The 20,809-nt window shown below is 48.3% G+C and overlaps 10 protein-coding genes across 10 annotated transcripts in view; 6 read left to right on the top strand and 4 right to left on the bottom strand.

Annotated features, from left to right (window-relative positions):
• The window catches only part of EURHEDRAFT_460879 (putative RNA binding protein), a gene marked incomplete at both ends in the record, with an annotated part of 1,791 nt that extends 1,332 nt beyond the window's left edge, over window positions 1–459 (bottom strand). The window contains 2 exons of the mRNA XM_040784683.1: window positions 294–362; window positions 421–459. Coding sequence (XP_040636824.1) covers window positions 294–362; window positions 421–459 — 108 coding nt within the window. The remainder of the gene's footprint in view (window positions 1–293; window positions 363–420) is intronic.
• A 241-nt stretch (window positions 460–700) lies between these two features.
• On the bottom strand, window positions 701–3,517 carry EURHEDRAFT_505067 (alpha-actinin, sarcomeric (f-actin cross linking protein)). The gene is made up of 4 exons (XM_040785826.1): window positions 3,223–3,517; window positions 2,996–3,062; window positions 1,293–2,900; window positions 701–1,239 (listed from the first exon to the last, which is right to left on the bottom strand). The coding sequence occupies exons 1-4, from the start codon at window positions 3,276–3,278 to the stop codon at window positions 1,015–1,017; spliced, it is 1,956 nt and encodes a 651-aa protein (XP_040636823.1). The 5' UTR covers window positions 3,279–3,517; the 3' UTR covers window positions 701–1,014.
• Window positions 3,518–4,985: 1,468 nt separating this feature from the next.
• EURHEDRAFT_388199 (aldo/keto reductase family protein) lies at window positions 4,986–6,284 on the top strand (the record flags this gene model as incomplete). Its single annotated transcript, XM_040779733.1, has 4 exons — window positions 4,986–4,991; window positions 5,058–5,084; window positions 5,394–5,897; window positions 5,949–6,284. The coding sequence occupies 4 exons, from the start codon at window positions 4,986–4,988 to the stop codon at window positions 6,282–6,284; spliced, it is 873 nt and encodes a 290-aa protein (XP_040636822.1).
• A 65-nt stretch (window positions 6,285–6,349) lies between these two features.
• EURHEDRAFT_404590 (initiator tRNA phosphoribosyl transferase family protein) lies at window positions 6,350–7,946 on the bottom strand (the record flags this gene model as incomplete). Its single annotated transcript, XM_040780317.1, has 5 exons — window positions 6,350–6,492; window positions 6,543–7,215; window positions 7,266–7,438; window positions 7,507–7,541; window positions 7,603–7,946. 5 exons carry the CDS (start codon window positions 7,944–7,946, stop codon window positions 6,350–6,352), a joined length of 1,368 nt encoding a protein of 455 aa, XP_040636821.1.
• Window positions 7,947–9,009: 1,063 nt separating this feature from the next.
• EURHEDRAFT_388197 (HAD family hydrolase) lies at window positions 9,010–10,261 on the top strand. Its single transcript, XM_040779732.1, has 2 exons — window positions 9,010–9,157; window positions 9,210–10,261. The coding sequence occupies exons 1-2, from the start codon at window positions 9,149–9,151 to the stop codon at window positions 9,933–9,935; spliced, it is 735 nt and encodes a 244-aa protein (XP_040636820.1). The 5' UTR covers window positions 9,010–9,148; the 3' UTR covers window positions 9,936–10,261.
• Window positions 10,262–11,038: 777 nt separating this feature from the next.
• Window positions 11,039–11,786, top strand: EURHEDRAFT_460805 (MutT/nudix family protein; the record flags this gene model as incomplete). Its single annotated transcript, XM_040784681.1, has 3 exons — window positions 11,039–11,089; window positions 11,161–11,494; window positions 11,548–11,786. 3 exons carry the CDS (start codon window positions 11,039–11,041, stop codon window positions 11,784–11,786), a joined length of 624 nt encoding a protein of 207 aa, XP_040636819.1.
• Window positions 11,787–11,837: 51 nt separating this feature from the next.
• EURHEDRAFT_517077 (putative NUDIX family hydrolase) lies at window positions 11,838–12,723 on the bottom strand (the record flags this gene model as incomplete). Its single annotated transcript, XM_040786531.1, has 2 exons — window positions 11,838–12,350; window positions 12,406–12,723. 2 exons carry the CDS (start codon window positions 12,721–12,723, stop codon window positions 11,838–11,840), a joined length of 831 nt encoding a protein of 276 aa, XP_040636818.1.
• A 778-nt stretch (window positions 12,724–13,501) lies between these two features.
• EURHEDRAFT_461131 (cobalamin-independent methionine synthase II family protein) lies at window positions 13,502–14,823 on the top strand (the record flags this gene model as incomplete). The annotated part of the gene is made up of 3 exons (XM_040784702.1): window positions 13,502–13,828; window positions 13,878–14,196; window positions 14,252–14,823. 3 exons carry the CDS (start codon window positions 13,502–13,504, stop codon window positions 14,821–14,823), a joined length of 1,218 nt encoding a protein of 405 aa, XP_040636817.1.
• A 1,686-nt stretch (window positions 14,824–16,509) lies between these two features.
• EURHEDRAFT_414701 (C3HC4 finger protein) lies at window positions 16,510–16,914 on the top strand. Its single transcript, XM_040782504.1, has 2 exons — window positions 16,510–16,814; window positions 16,880–16,914. The coding sequence occupies exons 1-2, from the start codon at window positions 16,590–16,592 to the stop codon at window positions 16,898–16,900; spliced, it is 246 nt and encodes an 81-aa protein (XP_040636816.1). The 5' UTR covers window positions 16,510–16,589; the 3' UTR covers window positions 16,901–16,914.
• Window positions 16,915–18,729: 1,815 nt separating this feature from the next.
• Window positions 18,730–20,358, top strand: EURHEDRAFT_429921 (uncharacterized protein; the record flags this gene model as incomplete). Its single annotated transcript, XM_040783402.1, has 2 exons — window positions 18,730–20,211; window positions 20,260–20,358. Coding segments are annotated over 2 exons (1,581 nt in total), but the record flags the coding sequence as incomplete, so codon positions are not given.
• Between the last annotated feature and the right edge of the window lie 451 nt (window positions 20,359–20,809).

Below are 20,809 nucleotides of genomic sequence, written 5' to 3'. Positions count from 1 at the left end.
GTGTTAAAAAAAAAAAAAAAAAAAAAAAAAAAAAAGAAAAGCTCCGTTCCTCGCGGTGTAGCGTCTTTTGAAACGACAGGACCAGCCAGCGAATGCATTTGATTCTTTCTTTTTCGCCTTTTTATTTTGTTTGTTTCACCGTACGAGGAGAGTATGAGGAGGTAGAGATGAAGGTAGAGAATGAGGAAAGCTCGAAAGGAGAACAGGAGGGAGGACCTATTTCAGAGAAACCCGACATGTCAGCGCAATTCTCTCATCAGGAAAAAAAATAAAATAAAATAAAAAATTAATACCTTTTTCACGCCATCACGGCGACGGCCTTGAGGGCGGCGACCACCACGGTTCTGGTTCTGGGGTTGTCTCTGCTGCTATACCGTTAGTTCTATTGTCGTTTGTCGGTGCAGAGCTGTTAAGACATACAGGACGTTCGGCAATGATTTCGTCCAAGGTGCGGTCCATTTTGGACGTGTCGCAAGAGGGTCAAGGTGAAGATGAAGAGCGTTAATGATAATTTAAAAGGGATAATATATTGTGGTAAAGGCAATGACTTGCGCGGCTTGATGGGAGAAATCGAATAGCTGGCGAGGAACAAACAAGCTCTCCGCCGCGCTTCAATTGATTCCCGCCGATCGGGAGTCACGTGATATAAACGCCAATTGGACCACTTCATGCTTTTTGAGATTAATCTATACAAGCATATGGCCGATACCATTAACATGATTTCTATTGTTTTTAGTTATTACCCTCATTTCCCAAATTGTGGCGTACACAAAAAGTAGTCATCCCATGAGCTCGGATATAAGGCACCAAAGAAAGAGAGAACAGAGAACCAGAAACTCTAACAATGCAACGAGGAAGAAAGAAAAAATGTATGCATGATCAATGTGGTCGCCAGTCAAGAGCCAAACCCTCCGAGCTCCAGAGAACACCCATAGAGCACCCAGAAAACAAATAAAGTAAAACAGAAACGAGAACCTGAACAACCGAAAATGCTGGATGAATCAAATAATGCAATTAATCTCCATTGGCGGACAACTCGCTTATGCCGCCACCGTCGTTGCTGTTATTATTGTTGTTGGCTTCCATCAACTTCTCCATGAAGCTGATGTAGTCGTACTTCGGAAGATCTCTGTCTTCCATAAGATCGGGGCCATCATGCTGCGGCATTGTTTGAACAAGGTGCTCGATAACTTCGTCCGGAATAAGGGAGTGCCGAAGGTCGATTTCTGTAACATAGGGCTGCAAGACACGCTTTAGTTTCTTGATTTTATCCTAGGGTGGACAAAACATACCTTTCCATCTGCAACCTCCTTGAAACTCTGGAAAACCTGCTCTGCCGTGTTCTGATCCTCCGTGACACTGACCATAAACCGGATAAACTGCTCAAAACTGACGCCAGCATTCTGTTGGAGCCGAGCAGGGCCACACGTCTCAACATAGACATCGTGCATCTCATCCTCATCATATACAAGACCCAAACTCGCCAACGCAGCAGAGAATTCCAGTTCTTGCAGTGTATTAGACGAGTCGCGATCGAAGTGCCGGAATACAGACTCAAACTCCTCCAGCTGAATCGGCGTAAGGTTTGTCATGTTTCGGGCCACAAGCTGGTTGTCCAGGAACGCCAGTTTCTTGGAGATGCTGGATTTGACCAGGCTCAGCTCGTATGAGAGTTCGTCTAGGGTGTATGTAGTGTAGTCGTTTTCTTCAATGTTGGCTTCCGCGCACTGCTCATCTATTGCGGCAATGGTATCTAAGAAGGCATCGAGGGGAGGGAGGTTGTCGTTGAGTCTCTGAACATGAGCTAATTGGTCTTCTACATCGCCGTCGAGACCGGAAATGGCAAGCGAGAGGGTTTTCAGGGTAAGGGCGAAGTCATTGGCTTTGTCCGCAAAGGAGCGACGCAGGGCGTTCTTGATATCTCGGATGGTTTCGTTGATGAGTTGACTACGTTCATGCTCATCCTTTGTCAGTAACTCCCACTCCTGGTCGCAGGCATCTGGGGTAAGCTCCGGTGGGGGTTCGTAGGCACGCAGCCGGTAAGTACTGAGCTTGGTTTTAATGTTGCCCAGAAGAGCGGCCAAATCCGATTTCTCCGCAACCCATTGGCGTTTGTGGTTTCTCTTGTAAAGCGAGAACTGGCGAGCCTGCTCCTTGGCGTCTTTGTAGGTTCCTTCAAAGGAAGAGTTCTTCCACCCATCACGTTGCCCCCGGATTGTGCGGATGAGTTCCTTCATTCGCCGTTCGTACGAGTTCTGCATCTCCCACGCCCCGTGCATATTGTTGACAAATTTCTCCACACGACGACCGGCATTCTCCACTCTCTCCAGCTGAGAAAAGGCATGGAACCAGTAGGCAATGTAGGTCATCAACGAACGCTCATCGGGTCTCGCAACATCGCAAACATCATCGACATCGAGCAGATCAGGAATACCAATCTCGTTGGCCGCAATATCAAAGGCACGTTTCATGTTTCCGCGGTGGTCGCTCTTGTCAAGAGCATCGTAATCGATCAGGTCAGGACGGTGGATATCGAGAAGGGCACAGAACGCCAGGCCGTCGTTCCAGCTGGTAGAGAAATCGCGAACCTCGACACCGTCGTAGCAAGCCGTCTTTCTCTGACACCACAGTAACAGACCTTCCTTGGCGGTCATACCCTCCTCGTTAATATCGCTGATGGTGAACCGTAAAATGAGCGTCCAAATCAGACCCAGGATAATCTTCCTATTTCCATCGACCACATCTTCCGCTCCAATGTTGGTCATTTGGATCCCCCTCCCTTTGACGAAATCAAGACTCTTGTTGACATTTTCGAATTTCTGCACGCGGAGCTTGGGTCTCGAGGCATATCGACCTAGGGACTCTGCACCGAGGATTTCTAGGAGGTGGATGAGGATGACCTAGGAGAGTAACGGTCAACGCTCGTTCATGTGAAATTATTCGAGCTAGTCTGCACAAAGTTGACAGGAATACCGGGGTATGGGTGAGGACTCACACCGTCGGAGAGGTCGACCACGAGATCATCGATTAAGACATTTCGAACCTTGATCTTGTCATTGAGCCTGTAAAGTCGTGATAGTTAGCAAACAGATCTTCCTTCATTATCAGTCAAGAGGGAAAGCGACACAACGGAGCATTCGGGTACAAACTCCCCGGCGCTTCGTCCGAGGGGCAAGGAGGGGGGAGGGGAGAGGGGACCACGGTAAACAAAATGCGACTGACCATTTGGTGAATGTCTTCTGCTGCACATTAATCCATTGCTTCTCGACCTGCAACATGGTTAAAGAGGATGCTGGATTATAGCGGCATCCAGGGCTGTTCTGCTAGGAATTTTTTGCTAAGGTTGGGTTGAGTTGGTAAGGAACCGCTTTTTTTCCTTTTCTCCAATCGCGGAGTCGGTAAGAGGGACGGAGTATGAAGGGGGGTTGATAAAGAAGAATACAAAGAACCTTTCACGATGCAGCAAATCCGTAAAAGAGAAGAATTGACAGTAAAGGGGAAAGAAGAAGAATACTAAAAAAAAAAAAAAAAGAGGCTGGATGTTGTTGACTGACTCTGTTTCTGCCGTGGAATGTCGTTATCGAAGCCGTACCGCCATGTGCCCCTGCGATTGCCAGCGGTACGGTACGGTACGGTATTGCCACCCAATCACCAGCCTCCTCCACAGTAATAACCGCAGAGCCATGGATGGTACTCGCTTTCTATGGTTCTATGCGTAGTTTATCCGGACTAGCTATAAATACAAGTACCCCTGAGTTATTGTTAGGTTAGTTGATAGCGGTAAGCAAGCGATTCACACTTTCTAAATCGATACCAGAAGGATCATAAGCCTCCTCAGCTTCCATGTCACCTTCTAGAATGTTATCGATTTCTTCCCCGATTCCACTTGCATGAAGGAATGCCGCTATTGCATGATGCGCTCTCAGGAGTTATGGATCCGGGAGTTTGATGTCTGTTGTAGTTTGAAAGTAGACTTGCCTGTAACAGACATACCCCAAGGGGTTCCAACGTCAACTGAAAACTCGCGAAAGCAGTATGCAATGTGCTATCATCTGTCATTGTATTACGCCGGGTATTTATCTCCCCTCGACTTGTTCATGTCCAATACAATACCTCTGGCATTTGGGAACGAATGCCCAGAAACGAGAGACCCTACTCAACTACTTTTTTTTTTCTCTCCAGCTATGTTTTAATAAGAAAGGATAGAGATTACTTACCTCTCCGCTAGTTGATATACCATTCAATGTCCTAGGCCCCAATAAATACGGATAGATGTGTGAGCATGAAGTATATGTAGTCAGCTAGCCTTCTCGCTCTTTCCGGGGTATTTGATAGACATCATAATGTCCGCTGATCATGCAAGGGTTTTCATCTCGAAGTAGGCAATCTTCTCTTAATTTAGACCGACCAGCCAGATCCGGATCTAGATCTTCATCGTTATCGTTATCGTTATCAGCAGTGCTTATTTTTGATATTTCCCGCTGGTGGCTTTCACTAGACACATGTCAGTTAGGGGAGGGGGGTGCATATCGTTAAGAGGACACTCGAAAGCTCTATAAGGATGAAATAGGAACTCTCGGATCTGACCATCATCATGTTAAGTACACCAAAGCACAGATTCCTCTGACCTTCAAAATTAAGAACTTCAAGCAGCTCCAGTAACAGACAGCTGGTTTAATTCTCCACCACAGTCCCTTTATAGCGTTGCAGCCCCTGCTTTGCTGCTTCAAGAGAGGGATTCTCGATGTGAGCCCCGAAAGTTCCTAACGATGCTAGGGCTTGTTATATTGAAGATTCATTGTGAGAACTTCATCTGGCGTTTCATGACTATTGGTCTCTCCTTTCTTAAGGCGCGTCTTTTGGCTTCTTTGGCTGCGCCGCTTAATGTATGATTTGAGGTCATAGAATTATTCGAATGAATCTTAGATTTCAGTAGAAATTGTTTGGAAGAAAAGTTGAGAGCAAGCTGTCAATGCTTGTACTTTATGTCGGTGAGCGATTTTAAAAATATTCCGAATCAATCCATGGCATCAGTCTCTGGTACTGATTTTCCATAGGAAGGTCATTTAAAGGAGGCACCAGGGGTAATTGCTGGGTTTGAGAACACACACCATAAATTACCCCTTCCATTTTGATATTGCTGATCAACAATATCTATAAAAAAAAAAAAAATCTGAATCTGAAAAGGTACCGCTGTTGACTCACAAGAAAGAATTGCGCAATAAGCCCGGTCCGTGATGATATCATTCCCGACGGCGGGGCAAAAGAGCTTCAAAACCAACTTATCTCGCGGCGCCGAATCCTCACCACCCTCTACACCACCAATTTCATTTCAACAGAACTCTCGCAAATCGACACAGACGTGCTGATCGAGAACGAACAAAATGCCCAAGTACACAATCACCGACACCCTCCCACTCCCCAACACCCCTGTCCAGATCCCCCGCCTCGGGTTCGGTGTTTACCGCTCCCCAACAAACCAATGCGTGACCTCGTGCCTTAAAGCCCTCGAAGCCGGCTACCGCCACATCGATACGGCGCAGTTCTACGCGAACGAAGCTGAAGTCGGCGAGGCGATTCGGAAATCGGGGATCCCGCGCGACCAGATTTTCGCGACGACTAAGATCCTGAGTCCTGCGGGTTCGCTGGAGGCTACATACGATAAATTGCTGGCTAGTGTTGAGAAGGTTGGGGGTTCTGGAGGGTATGTGGATTTGTTCTTGATTCATAGCTCGGGGTCTGGGAGTGCAGGGAGGAAGCAGCTTTGGCAGGCGTTGGAGAGGTTGTATGAGGAGGGGAAGGCGAGGGCTATTGGGGTTAGTAACTTTGGAGTTAAACATATTGAGGAGCTTAAGCCTTGGGCGAAGGTGTGGCCGCCACATGTGAATCAGATTGAGGTGAGTCTCAGTCATTTGAAGGTATAGGATGTTTTGGTACTAACAGCGCAGCTCCACCCCTGGAGCCAACAACGCGTGATCGACGCATACTGCAAGAAGAACGGTATCGTCGTGGAAGCGTATTCGCCCATTGTTCGCAACTACAAGGCCAACGACCCTACGCTGGTTGAGCTGGCCACGAAGTACGGAAAGACGACGCAGCAGGTTCTGATTCGCTACGCTTTGCAGAAGCAATGGGTGCCGCTGCCCAAGACTGATGACCCGGACCGGATCTTTGCCAACGCGAATGTTTTCGACTTTGATATCAGCGAGGAGGATGTGGCTGTGTTGAACGCGCTTGATCAGGGAAGTGCGGGAGCTATTGTCGAGGCGGTTGAGAATGAGTAAAGTGCATTGTATATTTGTTCTGTACATTTAATTCGATAGCGACTCGGCTTAATACCATGAGTTCGTCACGACATTAAGAAAGCGTTGACTGATTGAAGCGTGGACCGGGAAGGGTTGACATCGTGTTTCGACGATACAATCCAGGCAAGACGCTGGCGAATGAATTGCTTTTCTATCACACGGTTTGCTGGGGATGTGATAAACTCCCCTGTAGTAGTTAGCGCTGGTCCTAAAGAGCCCTGACCCGACTTGACCTACCATCATCGTTGTAGAACAAACACAGAACCGCAAGCAAAGCTGCCGGGGACAAATCCTTCCCAGTCTCACAAGTCACTAGCAGCGACCTACTCGGATCCTTAGCCATCTGCGTCTCCACAAACTCCTTAACCTTATCCAACTGCTTTCTCAGATCCCGACTCCCCAACTTCGAATGCCCGCACCCCAGATTCAGCCTTCTCGGACTTCCCTGCACCGCCTCCGCTTCAGGGCTACCGTTACAATCAATCACCAAGTCATAGCGCCCACTCTCATTCACGCTTGGATCCGTCTGGCTAATATACAGATTCTTAGTGGGCGCGACCAAGATCGCCTGATGACCTGTATCCTGTCGTCGATGTTCATCCACGAGGTCCTGTATGACGGACGGCAAATTTTCCTCGTGCGTGGAGAAGAGCACGGACTGGTTGGCCCAGAAAACGGGCGGGGTGAGTCCGTGAGCCCAGCCTTCGCTGTCATCCCCCGCGCCTTGGATGTAGCCGCCCTCGGACATTTCGGCGCCGTGCACGCGCTTGGAGGCAGAGCATAGGACTATGAGGTTGTATTTGGGGTCTTTGGATAGGTCGGTGGGGTAAAAATAGGATCGGTTGGCCCATGCCACGCGGATGGGTTTGGTTAGTTGTTGGCGGAGATTGTCTAGGTCGAGCTTGAGGTCCTAGTCTTGTTGGTTACTATCATCTAGGGATGAGCATAGAGTAAAGGTACCTTGAGAGACTGGACAAAACCATCAATCCTGTTTTCAATCTGCGACTCCTCGGAAGCCGGCAGATACTCCGGCGGAAACTTCACGGCGTGATAGTCCGTTTCGGAGGGGAACAGGGCCCGATTGATAACAGCGCACCATATTGGAACGGTCTTTGAGAGGGCATCAGGCATCACTGACAGAAAGGGAAGGCTGCATGTCAAAGGATGATAATATATGAAGACCCCGGGATTAGAGACTTACATTTCCCGCGACGGGTAGAATCCACAATAATGCATCTGCACAGTTGGTGAGACTCTTACAAGACATCATCGTAATAGCAGCAGTAAACTAACTCACCCCCCATGCTCCCTTGCAACAGGGAAAACTTGCAAATTCAGCCTACGAAAGCTAAAGTCCCACTGTCCGGTATGGCCGTCTGTGCTCTTGAAGTATGCGCTTCCAGCCTTGGCATTGGGAGGGATATACCAACTCCCGCAGCGCTCATTGGCGACCAGCGGCAGATCGTACTGGTCTGCAACCTCCTGCACGAAACTGGCATCGGACTGCACGGAACGGAGGCGGTTGGTGATGGAGAGGGCTGACCGGCGCAGCGAGGAGAGAGTCTGCGAGATGGTCTGTTGTTCTGTAGAGGGAAAGTGTAGATCCGATATGGACACGGGGTATGGCTCGGAGGTACCCATGGTTGATTGTTTACTTTCGTAGAGTATCAGAAGCGAGAAACAGGAAAGAAAATGATAGAAAAAAGAGGGGTTTCTACGAATCATCGACTAGAACAATTTTCACGGTGGAGTGGATTGGTACATTTTATGGAACGTGGCCAATCAGCTTACAGATTGTATAGATAGCGTGGGCCACAAGAGTGAGTATGTACATGTATGTACAATATGGCTAGACTCCGGTGCCAAAATTTGAGACTCTTTGTTACTGTTTATAGTGATTGGTATCTTCTGGAAGATGCTGGGGCTATTCGAATATAGACTCCATACCAAGTATGGAATAGAATGGTGCTGGAATCAAGGGGGAATAGCTGGAAAAGTTGCATTCATCGTACTCTGGAGTATTGTCGTCCGGAATCAACAGGAGAACCAATCGGTCATTTCGTGCATAGTCGCTCAAGCTACACTCACTGTAGCCCAGCACCAGGCTAAATTGGCAGACTCCGAGGCATAGTCGATTTCGTGAACTAATATGGACTTGGCATAATGGAATCTTGATAACTTGAATGGTATCTTTCAAAGAATAGCTGATATCATGACTCCCATATTTACAAATACTTTATGATTTAACAAGTACTGCCCCGTACATTATAGAGCAGGAATGCGTACTCTACCTATCAACTCGTAACTGATAACGCACGGCCTACCTCCTGTATTGGGCAGCACCAGGTTAGTATGGCTTCCCATATCCGAATACAGAAACCTTTCGATTCGATTCGCAGGCAATTAATGACGCTGGATTCTCCGTCTTTCCATGAATGATGTGCTATTCCCAAAGTGGCTTAGCGAGAGGAGGTGCTGAGCGTTTCCCAAACAAGGAATGGACCCGGTTTTAGCCGAAAATATGTATTGTAATTGGTCATTCCTGCCCAATCGCTAACGTCATGATATGACCTCAATTCGGTGGAGCCCGACCCGCTTATTTCCGAGTTTGGAACGGCTAGTGATTTCACAGCCATTGTGGTGTCTTAGGAAGGAGTGAATACTTAAGCCACCTTTCTCCCTTGCCATCATTCACTCATCTTGACTTCACCACATCACCTCGCTTAACAACAACTCTCTTTCTCTCCCACTTCTTTTCGTCCTTTCTTGCCACCACTCCATCTACCACTCGTATCTCTTCCCGATACTCTACACATTTGCGTACTCTTACCACTTCAGTCATCATGCCTAAGGTCCGTTTATCAATTACTTGCTTCTTATTCGTGTCAGCTGACAAGTCTCCAGATTACTGAGCTTTTCTTCGACTGCGACAACACTCTCGTCCTCTCGGAAGAGTTGGCCTTCGAGGCGTGTGCTGATCTCGCCAATGAAATCCTCGAGAAGCGTGGCATCTCGGACCGTTACACCGGCTCTCAGCTCATCCAGGACTTCGTCGGTCAGAACTTCCGTGGAATGATGATCTCTCTTCAGGCCAAGTACAAGTTCGAGTTGTCCAAGGAAGAGCTTGAGGACTACGTCAAGAAGGAGGAGGACAAGGTCATCGTCAAGTTGAACGAGAAGGCCCAGCCTTGCATCGGTGTCAACGAGGTGTTGGAGAACCTCTACAACTCCAAGAAGTATGACATGGCCGTCGTTTCTTCGTCCGCTCTCCGCCGTGTTCGGGCTTCCATCAAGAAGGTCGGCCAGGACAAGTGGCTCGACCCCGAACTGGTTTTCAGCGCTGCCAGCTCCTTGGCCAAGCCTACCTCCAAGCCTGACCCTGCCATCTACCTCCATGCTCTTGACAAATGTGGCAAGAAGGCCGAGGAGACCGTTGCCATCGAGGACAGCAAGTCTGGTGCGCTCAGCGCCATCCGTGCCGGTATCCACTGCATCGCCTACGTTGGGAGCTACCCCGATGACAACAAGAAGTTGGAGATGGCTCAGCAGCTCGAGCAACTCGGTGCCAAGGTCGTCATGAAGGACTGGACCGAGTTCGAGAAGTGCCTTGGCGAGATCGAGGCTTCCTAAACTCCACGATTACTCTATTTCTTTCTTCGCCCTTTACGACTTAATTTTTTTATTCGAACCTTTCGCATGAAATCACGATAACGCGAGCGTTGGTCGTTACGGAGCTTACGGATTTTCTTTTATGGGTTATGGATCGGTTAATTCCCTAGCATTACTTTACTTTTCCTGTGCATTATTTATGAAGCTTGTACCATAGACAGGTTCTTATGGGCAATGATACCAATTCAATAATGTTGTCTGTAGCCTGCAGAATACAATAAAATGGTTTCCCAATCGTGCATATTCTCCAATTTTCTGCTTTGGCACTGGGTATCGCCGTAGTGTGTCACCAACGATTCTCTCCGTACAGGGTTTGGGTCGGGTCAGGAGACATTCTGGGTCCAAGACAGTAAGCACGAGGCATTACAATGACTATGATAAGACCAGCCATAAATATCTTGGTGTGGTGATACAGTCACCCAGCCATTCCATTTCCGCAGATGCCCGAGCCGAGTAGTACAAGTAGGAGTTACAACGGCGTTGTTGGACAATGTCATTATGTATGCGTCTTTGTTTCACTATCGTACCCGGTCAGTCGGTATGTCCGCTATTTGCGGGTTGACTGAGTTTCGGGGGGTTCCACAAGAGAGGGGGAACTATATTTGCTATCCACTTGGTCAGATCATCTGTTCTACAGATGATCCCTTGTTATTACAGTAGTCCGCGTACACGTTATTTTTAATCATGATCAGACCGGCTCCGTTCCTACATACTCCGTGCGCATGGATCGAGAATAAGCCTTATCAACATGTTCCAACAACACCTTAGACCCCACGTAAAGAAAAATCAGCATGGGGTCCTTAGTTGGCTAATCTAGAAGTCAAATGTCTGTAATGCTCTGCTCGTACTTCTCTGTATGAGAATTGTATCTTATCTTATATCGCAGATAAGGGCCAGCCCTCTTATCAAACTAACCAGATATGGAAATTAAGCTCAACCCCTCCCGTCTCCTCTTTGGATGTCATATCACAGCTTCAGCTTCAGCTTCATTCCTTATACCTTGATACCCTTTACGCAGCCTACTTGACACGTTTCTGCTAATTCAATCACATATTCACGCTATAATGTCGACACCAAACTACGCAAAGTCAAAGTTCCTTTCCGCGGGACCGCTGGTACGCCCACCACTTCCCCAATCCCCGACCACAGCCTATCCATCCACAAACCAAGCTAACAAACGCAACAGGACCCCGCCGAAGCCCGCTGGGCCCGCCTCGTAAAAACAACCTACCTCGACCCTAACGGCATCGAACGAACCTGGGAATCCGCTGAACGCCAAACACGCCCCAAAAACTGCTCCATCGACGGCGTCGGCATAATCACTATCCTGAACAAGACAACCGGCCCCGAACTCCTTCTCCAGAAACAATACAGGCCACCGATTGATATGGTTGTTATTGAGGTTCCAGCTGGGTTAATTGATCCGAATGAGAGTGTTGAGGAGTGTGCAGTTAGGGAGTTGAAAGAGGAGACTGGGTATGTTGGGGTTGCGGAAAAGACGAGTAGTGTTATGTATAATGGTGAGTGGGCTTTTCTTCTTGTGTGAAGGGTGGGATAGTGGCTAACGAGACAGATCCTGGATTCTGTAATACCAATTTGAACATGGTGCATGTTCGTGTGGACATGTCGCTTCCCGAAAACCAGAATCCGAAGCCGCAGCTTGAGGATAATGAGTTTATTGAGTGTTTTTCAGTGCCGCTGAGTACGTTGCTTGGAGAGGTCAAGAAGTTGGAAAATGAGGGATATGCTATCGATGCTCGTGTGGGGACAATAGCAGAAGGTATTGAGCTTGCGAAGAAGTTGAAGCTTTGAACGCTCATAGGATTGTACATATGGGTTCAATTGAGTATAAATAGCTTGATATCAGATCCTCCCTTCTTCAGAAAGACCCTTGTAAAGCGCCCACGCAGCCAAAGTCTTCCCATCCCGCAATCCCTCCTTCCACAAATCCTTCAAAGACACCACCTTCAACGTAATTTTCTCCCCATCATGCCTTAAACCTGTCAACCGACCCTGCAACCCCTCAATATCATGCCGCGACATCCTCTTCTGGCACAAAAACAGCGGAATAAACTCATCACTCCCACCCGCAGAAGGATAAACAGCTCTCTGTAAAGCTTCTCCATCCTTGGGTTCATGCATAATCTGCAGCGCAAGCGAGGTCATATCCACCAGTTCGTTCTGCGGTATTGACAGTCCCGTCTCTTCTTCGATTTCCTTCGCTGCTGCTCCGGCAAATGTTCCGCTGTCGTCGAGCATTCCGGCAGGAATCTCGGAGAAAGCGAGGGAGCCTGCTGGGATTCGGGGTTGAATTGTTACGATTGCGCGCTTTTCGTCTTCGTTGGATGGGGGTACGTCGTCAGGTTGGAGGATGAGCTGCATTTAAATAGTCAGCTTATGGAGTCATAAAATAAAGAACGATGTCACTGACTAGCACCCCAACACTCCCGCCCCTTAGAAATACACTCCCTGGAAGGCCCTCCCCTTGTGAGTTCGACACATCCGCCCGGAACTTGATAAAGCCCAGTCGTCCCCCTTTGAACCGATCCACCGATTGGACGTCGATCTTTCTGAGGACATACGGGTCCTTGTGAAACTCATGTTTGGGATTCTGCTGTCTTTCCAACGAGCGTTGTACGGTTGATAGCCAGATCTTGAATGCGGGAAATTGGAGAAGGTCATCGCTGGAAAGGTCGGGGGCTGTGGTGACGGTTAGGTTGGAGTGGTTGGGGATTGTGAAGGTGGACATTGCTGCTGTTGGTGGTGCTCGTGTTATGGGACGGGGAATAAAAGAAAGTGGACTAAAATGCCACATGAACTGCTGCAGTCTGTAGAGCATAAGCAAGTACGCTTCTGAGTAGTAGCCTAGGATTATTTTGCACCGGAAAATCGACGTTGGGAGATGGGGAACGTGAATGACGTCATTGGACGCGGGATCAGTACCGCGGTCCGCGCCGAGACTAATCAGATCAGACAGATTAGGTCTACTTTCCTAGTCTAGATCCGACGGAAGGATCACCGGATGTCCGTCGGGGTCGGAGTGGGTTTCATTGTTAGAAGAAGTACAGTACAGGCATGAATTGACGAGGCTTTCATCTTTCCACCGTCGGACGCTAGTGATGTCCTCGGGCGTCCATTCGAGCTTCCGATACGAAGACTCAGCCTAACCTCTTCGCCATGTGACCGTTGGTGCCTATGAAAACCTAAGCATTAGCACGATGACCCCATGCTGCAATACCAATGTCTCCTTTTGGCAATATACTCCACGATTGAATCTCCAGACATACTCTTCCCCGCGGGAAACAAGCAGCAACTGATCCCTTGTTGATTAACCGGCAATCCAGTAGCTAAATCCGTAAATCCATAAGCCATGCACAGTGTGTACTTTTATATACTCCTATAACCCGTCGGATTGTTCCCTATCCCGGCGGGTGTGGACTCGTGCGGGGATAGTAGTACTATAAGAGTGAACGATCCCTCATATTTCTGTTTGAGTATCCGAATCCTCTCTTTACTTTCAATTAACCATGACTTATTCATTGTATCGCAATCCACCCTTCCGCGCTGAGCACATTGGCTCATTTCTGAGGCCAGACTATTTACTGGAAGCCCGACACGCCTGGAATGACAAGAAAGCTTCAGGTGCGCAATTGCGTGAAGCAGAAAACAAAGCCATAAATGAGATTGTGAAGCTGCAGCAGGACTATGGTTTTCGAGCTATTAATGATGGGGAATACCGCCGACATATGTTCTGGGGAACATTTTGGGAGAACTTGGAGGGCATGACGAATATTGTTGGACCGGATGTGAAGATCTTCAGATCTTATGTCCCTGATGTTGGAGCTTTTCTTGAGGTACTATCACTGGCTATCAATGTGAGAAGCTTTATCTCTGACTCTTTAGAAAAACTACAAACCGGGTGAAACTGTTGTCTGTACAGGAAAGATTAAGCATACCCCTGCGGCGTCGAAGGACCATATCGACCAGATCAGATACCTTCAGAGTATCATGCCAAAAAAGAAGCATGGGGATATTAAGCTTACGATTCCTGCCCCGACTTGGTACCATTTGCGATACAGGGAGGGCTCTGCGTACCCGAAGAACGTCTACAGGAATGACGAAGAGTATTTCGCGGATGCTGTCGCAGCATATCAGAAAGAACTACAGGTTCTGTATGATCACGGCTTGCGAAATGTGCAAATCGATGATCCGAATATGTGCTGTAGGTCATTTCATACCGGACCTTGATCTGTATAGGTAACTAACGACGCATGAAGACTTTTGCAACGAAAATATGATCGAGAATTTCAACAATGACCAACTCAACACTTGCACTGCTGACGAGCTATTTACCAAGTACATCAATGTCTACAACAATATCATGGCCAAATGTCCCCAAGGAATGCACATCGGCCTGCATCTCTGCCGCGGAAACTTCGTCAATTCACGATACTTCACCGAAGGACCCTACGACCGAATCGCAAAAGAGCTACTACAGAAAGTAAACGTTCACACATTTTATCTGGAATTCGATACGGAGCGTGCTGGGGGGGTTGGGCCTCTGCAGTACCTTCCGTCGAACAAGAATGTCGTCTTGGGAGTTGTCAGTAGTAAGTACCCGGAACTGGAGAATTTCGATACGATGGTGGCTAGAGTATATGAAGCTGCGAAGAGTATATCGAAGGGAAGTGGGAAGAGCGAGAGGGAGGCCCTAGAGCAGATTTGCGTTAGTCCGCAATGTGGTTTTGCGAGTCATAGTAGTGGTAATGCTGTTGGGGTGAATGATATGGTGGCTAAGATGATGCTTGTTCGGCGGGTCGCTGATAGGATTTGGCCTGGTGAGGCTTGAGGGCGGGATTGGGACCCTGATTTCGTACAACAGATATCAGTCAGTGTACATTAAGTGCAAACTAGTAAATGCAAGCAAGTACACATGGAAAGTGCATCCGGACAATTTCTTCAGAAATTCATAATGATGGCGGAGACGGGAAAAGTTACAGGTACGGTCCCCCGGCCGCCAGAATGGAGCATGGAGTAAATGGAGTGGGTAGATTGGCGGGGAAATAATCCTTCACTTGCGACTTCCCAATTCGGAAACACCCGCTAAGACGTTGCGTCGACGTCAGTCAAAGGTCTCTCTCTTTCCATCTTTCTCCTCAGCGCCATAGTCTATCTTTGCACTCCCTCAAGTCTTGGATTGAAAAGTGTAAAAAAAAAAGGTGAACAGGTGATCTGGCTGACTCGCCAGCTACAGGCCGGCCAGCGTCTTTTTGCCGCTTCTACTGTCCGTATTTTATGCTCTCTGCGCAATTTAATTCCTTAATCTACTACTTTCAATGTTGAAAGATCTGGCTAAGTCGAGGATCACTTATTGAATATACGCTCGTCTATCTCACCTTTGCTTTCTAGGTCAGTGTCTCGTCCATTGGAAGAAGGCGTGCTAACAGCAACTTTAGTGCTGTCTCGCAGGCCGTTCTCATCTTTTTGCGGTTCCTCTCAACTCCATACTTCCGCAATACTAGCAGGATAATGTTTGCTTGTGCCTCATCCAGCTGTATCCACAAACATGCTATTGGTTGTCTGAAGTTGGATACATCTATCTGCTGTTGGTGTGTGCAACAATATTCGAGCACTCCTGCCGGTCACATTCTGCTGTCTGCCAATAACGATTGTAGGCAATATACACCAGCAGAGCAGTCTGCGTCTGCATACTGCTGGAAGTGCTGGGGTCTGTAATCCCTCATTCACTGCGTGTCGTCGAATTCTGTGTTGCCATAGCCACCACCGTTGCTGTTTTCTTTTGTTTGTTTCTCCTGTGTCCGCCACTTTTTTCCTCCCATCACTCACTTGTGTCTATTGCTCCTTAGAACACTGGAGTCTCCGTGGTTTACCTGGTCAAGTGAACGGGTTGATTGCTTTGGGCTTATCAAGGCTTCCCGCGTCTACCTCTGCGCCCAGCCTAATTGCAGCTGCGCCATTCTCCCCTATTCATCCCCGACGTTCAATAAAATCGCACCACGAGACCATCGATACGGTGAGGGAAGAGCTTCAGGTCCTTCGAGAAGAAATTGCCAGTACCCTTGCGAACCTTCAAATCTTGGGCGAGACGCTTTTGGCTGCCGAAATGGAAGGGCCTGCCACAGGTCCCTCTGGCCAGTACATCGAGGACCCTATGGTAGGGAATTCGGAAATGGCTGTACCCCAAGGCACGGCCGTTGCAAGTGGTAATTCCGGGCCATGTATGCTGTTGCAGTCCTGGTTGCTATTGGTCCGTCAATGTTAATGTGTCTCTTCTGAGCAGCGAATCCCCTATCACAACCCTTCCAAAATCTTGGAATCGATAGCCCTAGCTACGACCAACCTCCAAGTCTAAACTACACTTTCCCCCGACAATCCAGCTTGCAACCGCCTACTGAATTTCTCGAACAATGGCAAAGGCTCGTTAGGAGAGAAGCCATAAGACGAGGGTTCGAAATTCGTGTTCAGGATCACCCATCCCATGGCCAAGCATGGTACAATCCGAACATGCTTAGAGCAAGAAGTCCGCTTGAGTGGCGAGACGGAGGGTGGGTCAGGGTAGAACCCCCTGCTCGAAATGGCCCTTGCCTCGATAATATGGGCGATGGACGGCCGGATGCCAAAGAAAGCTCTGAAATGACGATCAAGCTCGAATGCAAGATATGTATGAGCCAGCTGGTCGATACGGTGATTATCCCTTGTGGACATGCGGTCCTCTGTCAATGGTGTGCGGACCTGCACATCCCAGCGACGAAAAGTGACCCCACGAGACCGGTTAAGAAGGTCAACTGTCCGATATGTCGCGCAGTGGTTATGGGAAAGGTATTTCCCTCCCCTCCACCATCCAAGGAGCATACGATTGAGGCTCTAGAATCTAACTGCGGCAGTACCGGATCTTTCTCACGTAATGCTTGGTGATGGGTGAAGTGGTGATGTATTATTCTTACAAGTACAAAGTTAGTGCCGTTCGTTTTTCCGTCATAGGTAGCATGATAGGTTCTTCGTGGCAGCTCTTTTAAAGTTATTGGTGCGCAGATAGTCAAATGCAATGCTTCCATGGATAGGCTCGGTCAGAGGTGACAAGTGCAGCATACGAGGTCGGTTAGCCTGCTGACAGTGCATAGACTAAGGGTCAGCTGATCGTAGTGGTCTGAGTCGTCTATAGGCGTGGGGGTATGTAGGCAGACACTCAATTGAGTATTCTCCGAGCTGCATGCGTTAGTTGCCCCAAGTAGAACTATGTAGTGATGTATATATCGAGAGTGCGGAATGGACTATAGCTATCACCGGGCAGTATTCCGTATTATACCAGTGAGGACTCTGTAGATATAAGCTACTAAATAAAGACCATTTAGAAATATATGGAAAAATTATGGGAAAATCCAGAATCGAAACCTGAAGCCGAGTTGGCGAAGGGTGTTTTATAAAGGGCAACAAATGGTTCGCATTCTGGACCGCCTCCGCAGCAGGCAACCAGACCGCCCTGTAATGATTAATCATCCCATGCTGAGGTGCTGAGGCATTTGCTTACCGTATGCTAGATCCTCCATACTCACGAGGCTAAGCATCCTTGGAATCTAAATCACACTTACAGCCGCTAGTCGGCAGAGAAACTTTGATGGCCAAACAAGGCTCCAATGCGACTTACACTAGGCTGGGACTTATGTGCTTTTTTTTTTTTTATAAAGACCCTCCGAAATAGTCTGTAGACCATCAAAGACAGGAATCTTGCTGGACAGCTGTGTTATTATCTATAAAACTTTGTCTTCATACTTGTGCGTGGTGCCAGCTTGCCAGTTGTCTTATGTTCTTGGTTGACATGGTCAGATGCCCGAAGAATTTCTCCATCAGTGCGCGACTCTCCTTTGCCCAAAAATGAACAGTCCTCCCAGTCATGTCACATACAACGACGAAGGGTGGGAGAATTGGGTTTCTGGTCCTATACCGATCGCGGGCCTATTCCCAGCAAGGTTAGTTTCAAGTGTGGCGACACACGCCGCCCCAACATCGCTTGAATATAAATCGTCTTCTGCCCCCAAGTCTCTTGCTCTGTCACTATCGCTGCTATTTTCAATCGAGGCTGTGTTTGTTAATTGCCGCCCTATATTCACCGAGTTTTAACAGGCTCGCAAATAGTAACAGACGCGCTTCGCCATCGGATTTGTCTGCCGCAAAGGTCTCACGTCTCGTCCCCAGCTCATCTTCCCTGTCCCATAAGCGAGGATGTACGAATACCGCGCGGAGTGTCTGCGCCTATGATGAGCGGCCCGTCAAATCGTTGAGATCTAATTCAAAAGCCGCCAATTTTCCCGGGCCACGCCGCCGGAAATTACCGCGATCTGAATCTCCGAACTACCCACTCGTGCACCGCCCCATGCCGCCGCGCAAACCCAGCGCGTCATCGTCGCGAGATCGCAGCCGCAGTTTCATTTCTTCCGGTGCCGACGGTCAGGACAATATCACTATGGACTTGCGGAATCTCAATCCGAAAAATGAAAGTGAAGGCAACCATGAAACAGGCGCGCAGCACCAGAAGAGGCCAACATCCAGCTTTGGTTCGAACGTCAGCCACGGCGCGAACAATTCGGCACCCATGGAGAGCATACCTGGACCGCCAGAACCGATATCTCATGATAGTATTGATGGAGAGGGAGATCGGAGACCCCCGAGAGGATTTACGACTACGTCCAGCGAAGCAGCCCCAGGTACTCAACGGATGTCCTCCCTACAGCTACGGCAGCTAGAGACTCATCCGTTAACAGAAGACCAATTGGTGAACGAGGTCCGCGGGATCTATGCCGGGTTGGTGATGGTAGAAAAGAAGTGCATCGAGATTGATAAGCAGCAGGCTGAATCTAAGAATAAGTTGTCGGATCACCAATGGCAGGCGCTGATTTCGTTGCATCGGACTTTGCTTCATGAGCATCATGACTTTTTCCTCGCTTCGCAGCACCCGTCTGCGGGCCCGGCTCTGAAAAAGTTATCGGAGAAGTACGCTATGCCGGCGCGCATGTGGCGTTATGGGATTCATTCATTTTTGGAATTGTTGCGCCATCGACTTCCAGATTCGTTGGAGCATACACTTACGTTTCTGTATTTGGCTTATTCGATGATGACCCTACTACTAGAGAGCGTGCCTGCCTTTGAGGATACTTGGATCGAATGTCTTGGTGACTTGGCGCGCTATCGCATGGCCGTAGAAGAATCTGACATCCGGGATCGTGAGACCTGGGCCGGTGTGGCCCGATACTGGTACCACCAAGCAGCTGACAAGAATCCGAACGTTGGCAGAATCCAGCATCACCTGGCCGTTCTTGCTCGTCCAGACATGCTTCAACAGCTGTTTTACTACACAAAAAGTCTGGTTAGTCTGCACCCGTTTCCTAGTGCTGGAGAAAGCATTCAGTTATTATTCCACCCGCTTCTGAACGGCCCCAAACCATATAATCAACCGGTAGTTGCTTCTGCGTTTGTGGCTGCTCATGGCAATCTCTTCTCACAAGGTCCGCTTTCTGATCTCAAGGTGCTTGTGAACGAGTATCTGCTTCATCTGGATAAGTATGTTAGTCGACTTGCGAACTCTTTCAAGTTACACGGGGTTTATATGGCATCATGCAATTTTACTGCCATTTCTCAGTACGGGGTTGCTGATGCTGTGGTGCCTGCTGAATTCAAAGAGCAGCCACAAGAACAGTCCATGGCTTCATCAGAGAACTGGACGTCTGTTGATAAAGTGGACACGATTGAAGCTGAGTTCTGCGAGTTCTTGAACTCGCAGTCTCAAACAACGGTCTACTACGGCGCTCATCTCGCCTTCAAAACTTTCTCTGCCTTCCTGGATCAGATAGGCAACAAGAACGTCTTTCCAGCTGTGCATGCCTACCTTGCCTTTACCTGGAGCATGGCTCTTAACAACACCAGCATAAGGCATATTGAAGTGGTTGTTCCATGGGGCAAACTTTCCACCTTCTTGAATGCAATGCTGCGCAGCAACACGGATCTCCGCGTCCTTGAACGCGCAGAATTCCCCGTTGCAGATGACAGGAAGTGCTTTCCGGAGGATTTCCTCCTCCGGGGCCAGATTTGGAGTCAGGGATATTTCCCTGCGGATCATTTCAAGGGGGCTTGGGCAGAGGATGAAGGGCGTACGATCGAGGTGCCTTCTTTGAGTATGGCTAGGATGTATCGGTGTTTGTGGTTAGGGGTTCGACTTGCGATGGTTGGTCTTTTTGCTCTGTCCTCAAGAGGTAGATTCTAATGGTTGCAGTTCCACCGCTGGATTACGTATGGTCCGGATTTCCGAAGCTTCACGGTGACACCGTTTGCCCTGGAACTCGAGAAACGCGCTCAACGTCTCGATCCTTTCGTCACAGAGCCAGATATTGGCTCTGACAAAGAAATGCAGTGTTCCTAATGCCCTACCAGGGCAAGCAACTCAATCTTTTCGGTTTACTTTTTGCTCTCATCACCTTCCAACATACGCAGAAGGCAGAAGCTATCACATGATATCATTGAATCTACTCACATATCTAGCTTGACTCAGCCGCAATAACTAAAACGCCATGACAACAACAGCTATTAAAAAAGGCCCAGTTCCATATGTTGATTCTGCATTACTAATAGTTGCTGTTGCTGCTTGGCTACTATAAAATTTTGGGTTAAACTGCATTTGACAAGGCGTTTTTTGTAATGGGAGGATGTTGTCATATCTATCCCGCTGTGATCTGTGATCTATTGTATATGACTGACAAATCTATTGCAAATATCTGATATTCTTATTTTGACATTCTGGATTTTCTGTGTCTCAGATAAGGACC

The sequence above is a fragment of the Aspergillus ruber genome (assembly GCF_000600275.1).
Source record: "Aspergillus ruber CBS 135680 unplaced genomic scaffold scaffold00023, whole genome shotgun sequence".
Taxonomy (NCBI): Eukaryota; Fungi; Ascomycota; class Eurotiomycetes; order Eurotiales; family Aspergillaceae; genus Aspergillus; species Aspergillus ruber.
Note: the sequence above shows the minus strand (reverse complement) of the source record. Positions and strands in the feature narration are given on the sequence as shown.

Coding starts and splice junctions, on each gene's coding strand:
- EURHEDRAFT_505067 (XM_040785826.1), bottom strand. CDS start 3,278: ATGTTGCAGGTCGAGAAGCAATGGATTAATGTGCAGCAGAAGACATTC. Junction 3,063..3,222: donor CAGAAGACATTCACCAAATG/GTCAGTCGCATT, acceptor ACGACTTTACAG/GCTCAATGACAAGATCAAGG. Junction 2,901..2,995: donor TGGTCGACCTCTCCGACGGT/GTGAGTCCTCAC, acceptor TTACTCTCCTAG/GTCATCCTCATCCACCTCCT.
- EURHEDRAFT_414701 (XM_040782504.1), top strand. CDS start 16,590: ATGGGCGATGGACGGCCGGATGCCAAAGAAAGCTCTGAAATGACGATC. Junction 16,815..16,879: donor GCGCAGTGGTTATGGGAAAG/GTATTTCCCTCC, acceptor TAACTGCGGCAG/TACCGGATCTTTCTCACGTA.